Source organism: Dermacentor andersoni, chromosome 4, assembly GCF_023375885.2.
Source record: "Dermacentor andersoni chromosome 4, qqDerAnde1_hic_scaffold, whole genome shotgun sequence".
NCBI classification, from domain to species: domain Eukaryota; kingdom Metazoa; phylum Arthropoda; class Arachnida; order Ixodida; family Ixodidae; genus Dermacentor; species Dermacentor andersoni.
In genome coordinates, this window is record NC_092817.1 from 1,048,920 (window position 1) to 1,066,327 (window position 17,408).

Below are 17,408 nucleotides of genomic sequence, written 5' to 3' on the forward strand. Positions count from 1 at the left end.
GTTCCTAGTCATCTGTACGTCATTTCACCAAATAGAGAGAATCAGTCATTTATAGAAACATTTTGTCATTAAATAGAATATCACTAAAGTATGGTTTAAATGCCAAGTGTTACATTAGCAATTAGGAACAAAAGAAAAGCACCTTGTCTCGAACAATGCGCACCAGGAAATGACCTCGAGCACTTGTTTGAGCTGCTTCCGCCTCCAAGAGGCGCTCTTCTATCCAGACAGACTTCAGCTTCTCAGCCATCATGCGGGGAGTGTCACCCTGCACAAAAGGCCTCAATGAAAGCATGCACAGCAACATGGGTGTCCTAGAATTAAATAAAATACAACTGCCTCTAACACAATGCCCTAACAGAACCTACCATGGCACTTGACATATAACCATCAAGCTGCTGAATTCACAAGCCATCATAAAAATATGGTCACAAAGAATACAGCAGCCAAACAAATGGGAAGAGGACAAGGAAAATACAGAAAGTAACATAGCATTGTTATAGATAAGATTAATAGTCGAATATTCACATGTGCCCAGTGCACATGTGACGAGTTTAGAAAGTGAGGCTGCTTCACGGCGGCGTCGCGAAAGCTGCCATGAAGCAACACTTTTATGCAAATTTTCAGTGCTGTGAAGCCACACCTTAAGACTAAATTCGCATATATCCTGCACCTCTACATTAAGCAGGAGACATACGGTGCGATTTTGCAGGTGATCAGTTATACGAACATTTGCATCAGCAGCCGCTCTCAACAGGTTTCGCCGCATGTGACCAACTTGCTGGATATGGTCTCACACCTGTCGCGTCGGTCGGACGGCCGCAGCCAATAACAGCGCCGCTAGCGTGCACGTTGTAGCCACACAGTAGACCTGGCGAGGCGGGGCTGGCGAGCAAGTTCCTTGCGGCTTTGATCAGGGTTGCCAGGTTTGGCTACTTTGCGTCAAAATGGCTACTTTTGAAGGTTTGTGGCAGGAAAATTTTAGGGTTGGCTCCTTGTCTACTTTCTGGCTATTTTTAAAACCAACATTTTCCTATAGTAATTACATACAAACCAGACAAAATATTATAAATATAATTTGCTGTACTGTGCCTCTTATGACATACACAATGTGCAACGACCATCTTCACCATGTGTATTTGGAAGGGAAGATGGAACCTCCACTTTGTAACCGACAAAATTAATTCGACAAGGAACACCTGGATCATTGTGTGTAACATCTCCTTTTATAGTTGATTGCTCAGAAAATTACACGGTAGAAGCAAAAGTTTTATTACAATTCCATAATGAATTTGAGCAAAGGCATGCGAGCACACAACAATATATGGCTATAAAAACTACTACAAAAACACTTTTCTTAGGTACTAGAAATTTTGACTACTCTATGATATTCCCTTTAAAGTTTAGATACTTAGATATGGCACAGGGATACATTGACGAATGGCTAGAGAGCGAGGATTGTGCATACAACATATTCGCTGGTTCTACACTTCAGTGACAACTACTTGCATTTACTTAATCATAGATGCAGAAATAACAATTCCTGAATACGAATATGGAGCCACCAGTTCTAACTTGAGCCCCAAAGATGCACTATAAATATGTCGAAGGGCACTAAACTGAACAGCTCCAAAAGGAGCTGTTCGTAATCTGCAACAGCAACATTTTCATCTTAAGTAATTGGCCAGGGCAGCAGCCTGGCAACATTTTTGCTATTTTCTAGGCACCTACAATGAACTGGCTAATTTTTGGCTATTTCTTGCTATTTCCTAGCTATTTTACCATGGCTCCGATAGTGCCAGTGCATATTCAAAAGCAAAGCTTCCTTTGCATCTTCCTCTGACTTCCCCACTGCTGCTGCTGTCTTGCACACCGCATAGAGTGGTGGTACAGAGTGTGTGTATACATGACAGGAGCATGGGAGAGAGGAAAGGCAACACAAAAAAAACCTGTTTGGACCTTTGCACCACGTCGAATGTGCACAATGCCCTCTGGATAACGTGGAAGCTTGGTTGAGTTGGCGATTCAATATCGACATGTGTGCACAGCGCAAAAGACAAGGACTGAAGGAAGAACACAACACAGGCGCTAACTTCAACTGACCTTTCTTTGCAAAATCGCCAGAACTACACACATGAGCAAAAGTAATGAAAAACAACTTTTGCATCATGCCACACGTGAACCCTTCTTTAGGCTTTGTAGGATTTGTCGGACGATCTCGCCGCTGCCACCAGCTGAAGGGGTTATAGGTCGTAGAGAGAAACTTGGAAGGAACTAGGCGTACAGGGTTTATGTATTTACAGTATTTACATTTTAAACAAGAGATACATTTACACAGTCTAGCGTGACTCCCAAATGGAGCCTGCAAGACGAAGCATACAGCAAACGAGCACACTGCTCACGAGTACGATCACAGAGCACACTGACGAGCACCCACTAGCAGGTGACAAACAGCCGCTTATAAACACTCCATTGGTCCCTAGTTCCCTAGGTGAGAGAACCGTTCGACCAGTCATCAAAGTTGACCCGCCGGTTGTCCATTACCTTGAGTCTTGAAAGGCGCGTTGGTTCCCCGAGCTGACCCCGCAACGCGGCTGCCGGTTGCCCATTGTCTTGCGCCTCTAAATTCCAGAGCTGCCTTTCTTCTGTAGTCGCCACGAGTGTCAGCAGACTGTGACGAATCCTGGGGCCCCCGTACCGCAAAGCCAACTTTTGTTAGGGAGAGCTCTTCTTACTGCAGAGAGGCCATGACGACCCGGCAAATCAACCAACAATACGTTGGGTGCCAAACGTGGCCCGCCCTGCTGTCATCACTGATTCTCCGAACGAGGCGCATGGTGGATTAGCGCTGTCGTCCTCGCTGGTTCTCCAAAGGGCGCCAGCACCGCGGGTCGATCGAAGTATGTGCAGCGGGATGAAATAGCTTTGCAGAGCAGTACCCCTGCAGGCCGATCCTAACAGCTTGTAGCGCAGCTCAGGAATAGCAAAAAGGAAGGTGGAAGGGGGTAACGAACGGGAATAGAGAACAGAGTGAGTGCTCACTCTGTTCTCTATTTCCTTTCATTACCCCTTCCTTTTTGCTCTTTCTGAGCTGCGCTACAAGCCTAAAAAGTAATGACATACCAACTTGCCCTAACTGCCATGCTTTTGACATGTGAACCCCTACTGCATCACAGCCAGATACTTGATTTCATTTTTGGCGAGGGCAATAGATGACATGCTGATGCAAAGGTCACCCAGCCGCTGTATCTTATCAGCCTCTATGATTTCACATGCAAGCTGTTCTCGGTGTCTGGAGATTACGACGCAGTTTTTAAATTCAGGGTCACAAGGGCAGTCTCTGCAGGGGGCACAGCACCGATACTACCATGGGGCACTCACCATTGCTGTTATTCCAGGTGACCCTCTTGCTTGGCGTGCCTACGAATTCCCTGAGCACCGAACCATGCTTCAAAGGTACTGTTGTTCAAATTCTTTGAATTTGTCCGACTCACCGCGACCGGATAGCGAGCGAATATATACGCCTCATGCTGGATCCCAACGCCTGGTCGTTCGCGTGTACGGTCACGCGAACGGTGGCGCGTTCAAAGGCAGGCCACGCGAGACGGTCTCGCAGAAGCATGGATCGGCGCACGCGCGGCACGGCACGTCCGCACTGCTTGCTGTCCCGAACCAAAAGGCCAGCGCCTTGTCCTTCGGCGCCCAAGTAACCCCGCCTGTCGGCAGCGTTAGCAGCACAACACTCGCGCCATCTCTCATACTGCGCCTCAACCACTCCAACCGCCACGGGCGCCAGGCCACGCGGCAAAGCCGGATTACAGGAGACGCGCTATGCGGGAAAAACATATCAGGGGACGTGCGAGAGTCGCGCATCCCCACAAACTGCAATGAGGGGTAGCGAGCAGCAAGTGACATGTCAGACTCACCGAGGCATCACTTTGGTGGTTCCAAAAGGGGCCTTTTAAAAAATGCGAGAAGTTTTCCATGGTAGCCTCTCGGCTTGACAAATCCAGAAGAAACACTGGGGCGAGAGCGCCACAAGCATTTTGCCACGTACTTCTCACTGGCTTGCAGAAGAAAACCTTATGTTCGTCAGCCTTGCTTGCTTTAAGCGAAGCTTGCTAACATCCTTTTCCAAGACATCCAAGTGCTCCACGTAGTGCAGTGAAAAGTCCCTCATAAAACTGAAGCCCCAGGGCAATTGAATCATCTGCAGAGCCTCCTGCAAGGACAATGCTGAAGCAGCCTGCCCTACCACGTTATCGCTGCCATCGTCGCTGTCACAGTCGCTGTAGATATCCGATGCAAGTTTGTTCGCAACAATCGCCTCATCGGTTAGAAGCACTTCATCTCCAAATCTATAGCAGTGCGCTTTCTTTTCACTGGCAATGTCGTGCATTGCTGATGTTCAGAGGGCGGATCAGCCCTATTCCGTTTCGGCGGCGAGTCAAACGAGGCAGGAACGACTTCATAGATTCATAGATTCATATTCATATTCATAGATTTCCATCATATACTTCCTTACTGATCCGTCATCGTAGCCAGCCACTCGTGCATTGCGCCATCAAGCTCGCCATTTTGCCATTCGCGACGGCCGGCTTCATCAACACAATTACACCTTTGACTGCCGCCAGTGGTTATTAGTACTACCTTGAAGCCTGTGTTCTGAAATCTACGCGTCGTTCCACACTGATCCACAGTATGCACACACAAGACTTTTCAAAACCTACCAGCGCCTCTGACAACGCTACTACTGGCAAGGAATATGCAACTACGTTCAAAAGTTCGTTCGCTCATGCACAACGGCCAGCGCCGGAAATCTTCACCCCAGCTGGTCTGCAGCCTCTACCCTGCCCTAACTGGCTGCTCGACCACTTCCTTTGACATCAGCTGGTAACCGCTGGGCCATTGTTGCAGTCGATCACATCACACGACACGACGAAACAGCCGCCCTCCATTCCTGCTTTGCCAATTAATACTGCGGCATCGTCCACCTCAAGAACTGCTCAGCGATTGTGGACGCATCTTCCTGTTGGAACTAGTGGAAGCCATCCTCAAAGAGTGCCACGTTGTTCATCGCACAACTACGGCGTACCACCCTCAAATGAATGGCCTCACAGAACAGTTCAACCATACGCTTGGCAACATGCTTTCATTGTACGTCACCTCCGACCACAAGAACTGGGATGCCATCCTACCCTTCGTAACCTACGTGTATAACGCCACTACGCAGACCACCACTGGATTTTCACCCTATTTCTTACTATATGGTTGGCACCCTTTGCATACCATCAACACAATTCTGCCGTATTGGCCGAATGCATATGAGTGCGTGCCTATTTCTGCCACGGTCAGACATGCAGAAGAGTGCTGCGACCTCGCTCAGGCCTTTACTTCCGATGATCAAGAGCGCCAGAGGAGCATTTGCGGTAACGCCACTTTCACGGTCACCTTCGATCCAGGAGCGCTCGTGTGGCTCTCAGTCCCTTTCACTGCCCCTGGCCTCTCTTCAAAACTGGTTCCAAAGTATGAAGACCCTTATCATGTCCTAGAATGCGCATCTCCTTTAAACTATGTAATAGAACCAGTTGAGCCATCTTCACACATGCGCCGCCGTGGACGAGACATTGTCCATGTTGACCATCTAAAGCCTTACTACGACCCGCTCATTGTGACAAGCTGTTAGTTCGCCGATCGGCTCCCTTATCGCTCCCGGGGGTGACTTTAACCCTTTGAAGGTTTTTGCCGTACATGTACGGCAGCGGTTTTCTGTCCCGCAAGGTCTTTGCCGTACGGGTACGGTTCCGACCCTCCGTTTGAAATTTCGCGCCATAATGACGATGCGTGCTCACCGGGAGGTGCTGCCACCTCTTAGCACTTACAAGATGTGTTTGAAATCGATGCTACCTTCTTGGGGAGATAAACAGAGCTGATTGCTAGCTTCAGCGCGTCGCTCAGACTGCGGCAACGCCCCTTTGGCGGTTTTGGTTTCGCCGCGTGATCGCAACGGAGGCGCGCGAAACGTCATTTTTTTCTTTGTCGGCACTCTCTTGCAGGGCGTTGGAAGTTGATTTCTATCTTGATTGGCGCTGCTCTTAGCTTGCTTATCAGTGCCGTTCGCGAGGTATTCTCGCTCTCAGTGGCAACGTGCTGTCGTGGTTTCGGTTGCGCTGCGTGATCGCAACGGAGGCGCGCGAAACGTGGTTTTTCTCTTTGTTGGCACGCTCTCGCAGGGGCGGCGGAAGTTTATTTCTATCTTGATTGGCACTGATCTTAGCTTGTTTATCACCACCGCTCACGAGGTATTCTCGCTCTCCGCGGCAACGCGCTTACGCGAGAAGGTGCCTCAGACCTCTGCCCAAGGCAGCCGCACGCAGAAATGTCATGTGTGCGCCAACACAACTCCTCACTCCACGAGTACAGACACACATTTTAGGTGTGCAGACTGCGATAAGGCGCTGTGCGTAGACCCGTGTTTCAAGGAGTACCACACTCGGAAATACTATTGATAATTTTGCAGTTCTGAGTGATGCCGACACCAAAATACTGTTCCTAATTATTTTTTACTATTTATTCCCGACTTTATGCATTTTGTACATTCAAGATCCCCAATAAAGTAATTTGACCACCTGGGAAAGTATTTTTCAAAATAATTCGACCCTCAAAGGGTTAACAAAGAAGAGAGACGCTAGTGGGTTCAGCGCTACTGGATCAACACGCTAGTGGGTCGAGCACTCTTGCTTGGCAATGGCTCTCGTGCTTGGAAGCTGTCACTGTCCTGACCGTTGACGTTGCACTGCTCCGAGCTCTGCCAAATAAACACCTTCAGGATATAAATGCTGATCCTATGCCGATCCTGCCTTTCCAGTCTTGTCAATTAAACGAAGACAGTATTTCCACTCATCATCATGGTCGCTGCGAGCAGGGGCGGCATCCTCAAGCTATTGCTTTCCGGAACACAACCATTTCTTCAAGATTTCGCGTCTCGATGCCGTATGCTATGGAAAGGTAGTTAGCTTGGCACAGCATCTGTCTTGTGCCGAGTAAAGCAAAATTTCACAAAAGTGGTCATATCCTCAAAAGCAATTGCTCGAGAATAACACTTGAGCTCTTCAGCAAATGCAATTCCATATTTCTAAACGGGCAACACACAAATGGGTAGACTATGCCAAGAGCACTGGCCACCAGTTGCTGCCACTCTTATCGCTGCCCATGCTTTCGTTTATCCAGGCATTCAATTTTGCAACCTTTGGGCAGCTTCGGCTTGTCTTGGGATCCCAGCCCACGTGAACGCGACAACGAGAACAATACTAGCTGCCGCAACTCCGAAAATCAGAGGCTCATCGTTCTATTTCTGTGCATCAGCAGGCACCATTCTATGCCTAGTAATCGCATTACACACACACACACACACACACGCAGGCACACACACACACACGCAGGCACGCACGCATGCACGCACACACTCTTGGCACCAACCCTTATCATCTGCACACCTGGGCATTCCTGGCAGAGAGATCAGAGCCGGCCTTGATGAGCAACGACACCGCACTGCTATTGCGCACATACACAGCCCAGTGCAAGGGTGTGTTCCTGTGGTAGGTGTCGCACATGGTGAGGCTCGCACCCAGTGTGATGAGCAAGCGGGACGGGTCGTTCCTGGAGGAAAGAAACACATGGTGCCGTTTCTTGCGTTCAGCTGTGCATACAAAAAAGTGCAGCATCGTACAATGCGTACAACCCAATCTTTTTGCAGACATGGTGCATCCACATATGCTACCATGGACCGTTAAAATACAGCGAGAAAAGTGCTCCATGCAAAATTATGGCCATGACACATCGTGGAATGCGAAAACACTACATACACACGTCTAGTGTTTGACTAGTGGAACCCAGAAAATGAAAAAATGCTCGAAAGTAGAACAAAACGATCTTGCTTGGTGATCACACAACGGCAAGGTGTCTTGCTTTTTGCCATTCTCTGGACGCTGGTGCAAACAAATGCCGAACACCCTGCACAAATACAAGATATCTGTATTGGCAAAAAAAAAATATGCAGATCCCACGCACTGTGGGAATCAATGTAATCGAAGCTTTCTGTGCTGGACGCTTTGATTGACGATAATTAGTGGTGATGTTTACGGTTTAGCTTAATTTCTTCAACGTTTAGCCTAACACGAGAGTGGTGAGTTGATGTTTAACATCAACTCACCACTCTGAGGGCACCGTCTTGAGGGCACCAGTGCTGTTTGTCTGAGCAGTACACAGAACACGCAGGGAGAGCCGTTTGCTTGAGGCATTGTTGTGTGCCATATTTCATACCCTTCAAGAAAATTGAGAATAGTCACTGCCTTCCATGGATGGCACACTGGATTGTGGCAAAAGTACTAAACTTGAATTGGATTATGGCGCTGTACATGCCAAAACCACAATCGAATTATGGGGCATGGCATAGTGGCGAACTCTGGATTAATTTTGACACCGTGATGTTCTTTAACGTGTCCAAATATCTAAGTGCACATGCATTTTCTATTTGACCCCCGTCAAAATACGACTGCAGCAGTGGGGATCAAGTCCAAGCCCTCTAGCAATGCCATAGCCACAAAGCTACCGTGACAGGCACAGAAGTGTTGATTTGATGGTCAACCCGTTCCGTAGTGTTGCTTCGACCCTGCGGTGATCTTTAATTAATGCGGCTCTGCTTCTGCACGCCCTGCGTAGTTTGTCCGCTTGACATATTTGCATGGTGTCTATTTTTCAGAAATAGCAACATACTGTACCACACCTTGAACTTAAGCTTATCCAGTTTCCCCGCAGCTGCCATCATATAGTAGCAGGGTTTGCTTGCCTTCTCACGTCGCCCCCCCCCCCTCCCTTGTATGGGAACTGCCTCTTCTCCTCCCTCCTCCCTACAGTTCTATCTACGTCCCCTCTGGACTCGCAAGTTAGTAGAAAGGGAAGTGCTGCAGTTTCTGCAATGCTTCTGAGGGGAGTCACGGATAATTACAGCTGGCAAGAGGCTAATGTGGCGACAGCCAGGGAACTCCAAGAGGGCATTGTGCACATTCCACGCGGAGGGGTGAAAACAAGTTTCTAGCATCACCTTTCCTCTCTAACTCACCCCTGTCATGTATTCACACGCTCTGAACAACCCTCTCCCACCTCCAATGCAGTGTGGTTGACAGCAGCAGCCACAGCAGCCACGGCAGCAGCAGTGAGAAAGTTGAAGAGGCAAAGAAAGCTTCGCTTTAAAAGAAAAATGGGTTCAAGCAATGTTTCTACCATCGTGGCACCGAGTAAGACAGACAGGAGTGTTAATTTAGAAGGGACCGATCGTACAACGTTGACGGGTGGTTCACAGTGCGTTCGCCCTACGGTGCTATGCCCAGGGTTCGTACAGAACATTTGGCTCAACATTCAAAGACAATTCAAGGATGCCGAAGGCCACAATTCAAGGAGGGGGAAACAAATCTTATTGGTACACCTACACTGTAAATAAGCGAAATCTCCTTCTCAGCTCTAATTTCTAAAAGCTAAGCAGCTGTTGAGTTGGAGTTGGCTTCAAGATCTTCATGGCTTTTCAACGTTGACTTGTAATGATATCAATCACCTTCTGGCATGATGGTGTCTGGCTTGAGCGAAAGATAGTCCAGGTATAGCCAAATGGCTAAAACTTACTTTCCATCAGGTATTTCTCAAGTCTATGGCCTATAAGGCTCGACAATGTAGCCATGATAGCTGCCATATGAACCAACCAGCAGAACAACAAAAATGTGGCAAGGCTTGCTCACTTTATCTGGCTTTTTCTAGCTCCTTGGTGGCAACGACGATTTAAATAGGCCTGTTTTTGGTGGCTGAGGACACGCCACATTGCAATCCTTGCACGACACTCTCAAAAGAAACTATCTAGGATTGTTTTCCAATAGACAGTATCAATGGCATAGCCCCTACACAGAGTTTGTTACACTGAATGTTTAAAAGTTCTCAAGGAATTCAAGGAGCAATTTTTTTTTTTTTTTAGAAAAGAAGAGTTTTAAGCGCCCTTGGAATCTCCCTTTCCAAATTCAAGGGTTTTCAAGGATTTCAAGGAGTTGTACATACAATATCATGGCTACGCCGGAGAAAAGACATGTAGGATGGAGGGCTGCTGTTGCCACAAACCAGAATCACAGACGTGCTGGCAGGCAAAGCCGCTGCTATAGCAATGCTGGTTCCTTGGCCGTCTGGCTGAATGTCTGCTTTGTCGTTTGCTCGGCACACACCATGGCACATGCTGTGCATCGTGCTCTTGCTTCTAATGGTTATTAGCAGAGGAACATTTACAGATGAAACACATTTCAGTTGAGACAATAAAAATGAGCACGTGACGAGAACATTCCTTCTATTAGCACTGCCAGTCAGCAAATTCAAGATGGCAGGTGCGATTCCCTTTTCCTATAGCTAGCTATGGCATTTTGCTGCAGAGCACGAGGTTGCAGGTTCAACACTGTGGCTGTCTTTACTTTCTTTATATGGTGGATTAAAAAAGCTTTTCTATAGATATTTTATGTGCCTTCAGGTAACGTCAGACAATCAAAATTAATCCTTAGTTATACCCTTATGGCATCAATCAAAGCAGATGGTAGGATTTCGGGAATTATTCATTTTTATTTATTGCACTTCTCATGTCACCCTGTTCTGACGGGAGCAGAATCACCGCATCCTCATGCCAACATGTTAGTGTGGTATGTCCACCATTTTCTGCAAGGAAGCACAAGCTCTGTTTCTCCGCCACATGGTCATATATTGATCCATAGAAGTTTGTGGATTTCTCGTGCAAATAAGTTAGTCCTCAGCCACATGCACTAAGTTATTAAGGTTCAGGTTTGAATACAGTAAGGTGCCTGTGTACTGTATTGGTGGCAAAGAGACTGGAAAGATTTCATTGCAGGCTTTGTTGACTTGTATCTAGTGCTTCCGTGCATGCAATGCAACTATTGCATAAATTTCACTCCACTATATTGCTAATCAATTCAGTTATGCAGTCAATGACCTATGAATTGCCCCAGCACTTCGTTTCATAAGGCCATCTAGTTCTTTAAACATTTCCTTACATTTAACAATCTTTTGTGTTCACCAACAGAGGAGCAATGAATCTGGTGATGCTGTGGATAAGCGACACTTGCTTGTCTTTTGCCATATCTATACTTGCACCCATGCACGAAACTCTATCGTTTGGTAGTGTGCAGCCTCTTCAAGCACAAACATTCACAAGCCTTGTTCTTTCACACAAGCTTAAATATACTGAGGAAATATGTAAACAAAGCACCCAAAACAAAATGCCAATAATGTTTCCTCCACGGCCCAAAGAAAGATGACCGCTCCGTGCAGACGCGCTAGTGTAGACAATGGGTACATCTATTGTGCCATTTCCCGCAGTTTTAGTTTTCTTGTGCTTTCATGGATGCGAATATTTACCTTGAATGCTAGCAAAAAGAAAAGAAGCATTGGTTTATTTTGTTCGTGCATGCAGAATTTAGTTTTTATTGTTGCTGCTAATAAAGATGCCATAAACCATAGTGTCTAGCAGACAATACTGTACATGATATCCACATGCAACCATGCCAGTTCCATGCCACCAATGCTGACCTCCACCACTCATGAGTATGTACACAACAAAGCAAACAGTTTACTTATTTCTGGGCATGCATTGTACGACACCAGAGTTGGCACTCCCGTCTATCTTACTCCATGCATTACGATCAGCTCTGTGCCAGCCAGCCAGCCAGAGTGTGGCGCCGCTGCCTACATCAGCTACAATTTGTTTTCTATGTAAAACAATGGTCCATGAACAGCTTGATGTAACTTGTCTTTCATGACAACTGACAACCAATGTGATGGGTCTAGCATAAATGACAGCTGCATACAAGGTAAATTTCTTGAGTCTGATTCTGGCCACCACTGCACCAGATACGAGATGGCTCAATAACACCTCAATTTACATGACCTTAAAGACCCCCTAAAAAGAGGGTATTACATAAGGGGTAGGATATATGTCTATGAACAAAAAATTGCAACAAGCTTCAAGCTGATAAGTGATCAGTTACAGCAGTTAAAAATGACAATGGGCAGGTAATGTGCAGAGGAAGGCCATTCTACTCAGTGGCTGCTCGAAAAAGGCAATGAAGGAAGGACTGGAAAAGCACAAAGGGGAACATGGGATTCATTTTTCTTTTTTTATTTGTGGCTCAGGTGTAGCACCGCCACATTAGAGAAAGATTATAATTACAATATGTTTCATGCAATGTACATGCTTACTTAAATTTTGTAAAAAAATAATTGAGGAGTTGTTGTAGGGATTCTTTATGAGAAGAATAATAGAACTTGTGGAAGAGGGAGAGACCTACAATGTGGTGTCCTAAGGAAAAAGGAGGTAAAAGAATTATGCAGATACTCCACTGAAGTTGTCTAAGTATGTGTAGGCATCGTGCCACTTGCTTATCTTCACGTAGCCGGGTAACATTATCAATCTTATCAAACTTGACCCGACCAGCATCAACCCTTATTGGTCATTACCAACTTGGGGTTCTTTAACGTGCACCTAAATCTAAGTACATGGGTGTTTTCGCATTTCGCCCCCATCGAAACGCGGCCGCCGTGGCCAAGGTTCAATCCCGCGACCTCGTGCTCAGCAGCCGCTTGGCAGCACAACACCATAGCCGCTCAGCCACAATAGCAGATGCTAGCATACAAGGCAGTTATACCACCAATGCATGATTATGCTGCGATTATTTGGAACCCATACACAAAAACAAATATGGACAAACTGGGACAAATGCAAAAAAACTCCGTTTTCTTTTAAATAGTTTCAGCCACACATCGACAACTGATCAAGTGTCGAAAGCCAATCTACAAACCTTAAGTCAGAAAAACCGCTGTTCACATTTAAGGTTTCTTAATTAATTAAAGGCCATTATAACATTTGACACAAAAGAATTCATTATTTTCTCATCTGGATATACCACTAGGGAATGCCATTATCTATTAATAGCACCATTCACTACTAGAAATAATCGTTTTAAATACATGTATTCCCTTTTTCAGAGGACTGTTACCGAGAAGAATAACCTAACTAATGATTCCATGGTGGTACCAACGCCAACATCGTTTTTATGTAGTTTAGAGTGATTGCATTGCATACTTTGTCATGTTATCAGGTATATGTGAAACCTGTATTGTTTGACTGTATGTGCAAATTTTTTTTTTTTTGCTGTTGTATATTGTAAACCACCTTGCTAAAATCCCCAGAGAGAGGATTGCAGTACTAATAAATAAATCATACACCAACACAAACAGCTTGGTCACACATGTGACAGTCGCTGTGACATTTATATGTCAAATGTGTGAGATTATTCAAAGTGCACATGCAACGAAATACTGTGCCTTGCTCCTAACAGTACTTTGGCAGCAGCAGAATGAGTTCATGGTGACGAATGAGTACAGAGCGATAATGGAAGTGAGCCCCCCCCCCCCCCCCCCCCCTTCTCCCACCCCAATTGGTTTTGTGAAATGACAGTTTGGACGCGTTGCTTTTTTTTTCTTGGCACAAGAAAGTCGCCGTGGGTGCAGCTGTTGTCATGCTGTCCCACACGGCTGCATATATGCGGTTGCACGTGGAGGTATAGAGGGCCTACATAGAAACAGTGTGTTTGACTGCAAAAGCAACGAAGTGAAGCCGACAACACTCGGTCAGCATTGCGCTCAATCGCCTCGACTGGCACTGCCTGCCTGTCTTCCACTGCTGGTGTGTGTGTGTGAGCGCGCACACACACCATCTTTCCTTGCTCTGTGCATGCACTGCTCTGAGCTGAACTGGCTGTGGATGTCTTCACTGGACACTCACTAACATGAAACAGTCGGTCACCAATCTCACGATGCCTGCAATGTCACTGCTAAGTCAGCAAGGACTTGATTTTGCCTGGTTTACGGCCTATCCCTTACAGTGGGTTTGTGCCATTGTTAATTAAATCATCATCAATTTCCCAGCATTCGTCCAGCAACGATGGAAATAACAAGCTGCAGGGTGCATTACTGCAAGAAATATTTTGTTCAGACAATGTTCAGATGAACTAGCAATGAGCACAATTTGTTCCTCCGTCTGACACCAAGTTCTGCGGCCTCACCCACAGCCAGATGAATCCTGTACTCCCCGTGACATTCCTTGAAAAGTGCATGTCCGATTGCATCTTTAAGTATCGCAGGACATATCTAAACAATGTCAAGATGTCCCTGAACACCAGCACAATACCTGAAGAAATAAAGAACCACTTTAGAGTATATCAAGGATTTTCTAGAAGAATGGAAGACATCACACCCTGATTTGATGCATTTCCGACTACAGGTTGCAGAGCCACTCATTACGTCTGTGCTAATCACCACAAAGAAGCCTGTAGTCACTTACCGTCACTTAAAATTCGAAATATGCTGCCTGAACTTTATGCATTCAGTGGCCCCGCACAGATGTTCAGTATGATGCTGTTGAGCACTGGACTGCAGCTAGGCAAACAGGTGGGTCTGTCCAGATGTAAATGTGAAAAATGCAAGGGTCAGTCAAGAATATTTTGCATAAAGTGCCAGGTGCTGCTGTGCCTAACCGATAGTCAGAGTTGCTTCTTCATGAAGAAACTATGTCGGTTCTATGACTATTGAGGCACTTTGTACACAATTAATTGTTACACGTTTTTAAAAAATAAACACGTCTGTTTCGGCTCAACAACCTTATCATTTGGTCTTGTCAGGTCCAGAGCGCAAAAAAAAGCAAGCGGCACCTGAAAGGGTTAAACAACAGCAGCCAGTGAGTGAAGCACGTACGTCATCACCCTGTAGGCGGACCACATGAGGGGAGTCATGCCGTTGCTGTCGGCCTGGTTGACTGGCTGCCCCTTGGCCACCAGGTAGGCCACGATGGCCGTGTGGCCCGACTGGGCACCCAAGTGGATGCAGGTGCAGCCTTCACCGTCCACCAGGGACGGGTCTGCACCGTGGCGCATGAGCAGCACCACCATGCCCAAGTGGCCCTGCCTGCACCGGTTTTTAAACCTTAAAGAAGTCCAACAACGAAACGGAGAGGAGCTACACGATCATTCACATGCGCTCCCTCAGTGCCACACCGTGCATCCTGCCGTGGTGAAAAAGTTTTGGCATCACCTTCGGGAAACGATTACAGCTAAACCTCGATATAACAAAAGTCAACGTAACAAAATTCTCGATATAACAAAGTATCTAAATTTTCCTAAATTCTTGTCCTTAGAACACCATGTATTTAGAACCTCAATATAGCAAAGTGTGTTTATACATGATTTCAATAGAACCAAATTTCACTGATGGCATGAAGGTATAACGAGACAATAAATCGAAACCTCTGTGGATGCAGATGACCAAATAGTTGAATTGAAGCAGCTGCTTCCGAACGCACCTCACAAATTGCGCGTCGTGCGATCAAGAGTAACCGCCAAAGCGGAGTGGTGTTGTGTTCCTTATAAAGTGCGATAAGATCCCATTGTGACCTGCACGCTGTGTGCTAGGGTGAGCCAAGAAGGACGGTGGTTTGATGAGCCCAGTCTTCCCGCACAAGCATGGAGAAAGGGTTGCATTAACGCGATCAAGCGTGCACGAGGGCATGGAAGGAAGTGGGGGCAGCTTGGCTTGTCTTCTTTTCTGTCAGTGCAACGGAGCACATACACAGCCCGCGCACCCTGTTCTAGAGGTAATCTGCCTTGTGTGCAAAGAGTGTGCATGCCGAGATGGTGTGACATGTGCACTGTGTTGCCGCGCGTTTAGTACTGGAGGTAGCGTACTCTCTCGAGCTTCGGAGATGTGTTGAAGCAAGAGGCAGACGAAACATTTGTTTCCCGCTGCCGGCGTTTTTGATGATAGCATCGCCCCACTGCAGGCGACACTATGAGCCGCAGGGACAGAATGGATGTGAAAGCAATAGATGGCTTTGCCCAGTTGCAATATCGTTGACACGGTATGAAACCATATCTTTCGTGGCCAACTCTCAAGTTCAACAAAATAAGTTTTTTCCTCATTCAAATTTGCTTTTTCGATTGACCTAAATTAGAAAAAGTTTGCTGCCCCTTCTGTGCAAGAAAAACTGACTGGCGACTGTGCTTATTTGCATAAAAGTTCAAATTTCTATATAAAAAAATTTAAATATCGGGAAGCAAATTACTGATTTTACTGACTTTATTATGCTGAGTTTTAACTGTACTTGGTTTTCTTATTCTACCAAGGGTCATTCAACACAAGAATGTTTTGAACTTGTTGTATTTGGGCACTGTGCCTATCAAGAGGGTCTTTGAGCTCAGTTTGAAAGCAATTATTCATCCACACGAGTGACAAACCATTTGCCTAAAATTATGTCAGAGCTGCCCTTCAGGCTCAATGTCTTTTCCTTATGTTGTTCAGTAGTAGCAGTAGCACTCTCAAAAATAATCTTGCCTTTTAATTACTAACTGGTCCATTCAAATTGCCACTATGCCTCTGGGACTTACCAAAGGTAAACCAACAATTTTTCTGTATTATGCTGCCCAGCACATGCCCATGACCACTCCTAATATTGCCCACCTTTGGATGCATGCACTTCATAATGATGCATAAATCACACTGCGAGTGTTTATGCTCTACACTATAATGAAATACGAACGTACCGAGTGGCCCAATGCAACGGCGTGGAGCGCAGTTCTCCACCTATGGCATCCACCACAGCTCCCTTCGAAATGTAGAAGTTGACAATCTCACGGCGGTTGTTGATGGCTGCCCAGTGCAGCAATGTGACATCCTCCGCATCAGGCTGGTTCACGTTGTAGCCTTCTACCTCAATCAGGTAGCGGCACCTCTCGAAGATTCCATATCTGCCACAAAGCAAGAAAATACAGATCACTTTGGGACAAATAACATTACAAAGACAGTGAATGAGATTAATTTCGCTTTCTTTTATTGTAATCAACAAACTCGCACACTGCTTAACTGCTCTTCAAGCACCTAGTTAGCTTCCGAAATCTGCTGCTATGAAGGTTTGTACTCCGCGGCTAAAATCAAAGGCCGCTCATTCAGAATCAAGACTCTGCAATAAAGATACTGACAACTAACCGATAACTTGCTCAAAGCAAGTACCCCTTTTTGCTGTCCTTTAATCATCAAATAACAAAAAGTTTAGAGACTGACTAGCAAACTTTCTTTGCAGACAGAAATTATTTTTCGTCAAACTTGATGGTACATTTCTAAGGTTGTAAGATGAGCCGAAATTTAGAATCTTTACAAATAAGTTGGGGGAACTAGCAGGTACAGCTATGTGACACTGTTATGACTGAGCAAGGCTTGCCCAAGAAAGTCAGGAAGTGCAACATACTGCAAGCTTAACATCA

The 17,408-nt window shown here is 46.1% G+C and overlaps 1 protein-coding gene across 2 annotated transcripts in view; it reads right to left on the reverse strand.

The window, feature by feature from the left end:
• The window catches only part of Hip14 (palmitoyltransferase Hip14), a 139,729-nt gene that overhangs the window by 120,477 nt on the left and 1,844 nt on the right, over positions 1-17,408 (reverse strand). For both annotated transcript variants that reach the window (XM_050182741.2, XM_055073304.1), the window contains exons 3-6: positions 16,692-16,895; positions 14,851-15,060; positions 7,497-7,659; positions 143-268 (exon numbers count right to left, since the gene is read on the reverse strand). In XM_050182741.2, coding sequence (XP_050038698.1) covers positions 143-268; positions 7,497-7,659; positions 14,851-15,060; positions 16,692-16,895 — 703 coding nt within the window. The remainder of the gene's footprint in view (positions 1-142; positions 269-7,496; positions 7,660-14,850; positions 15,061-16,691; positions 16,896-17,408) is intronic.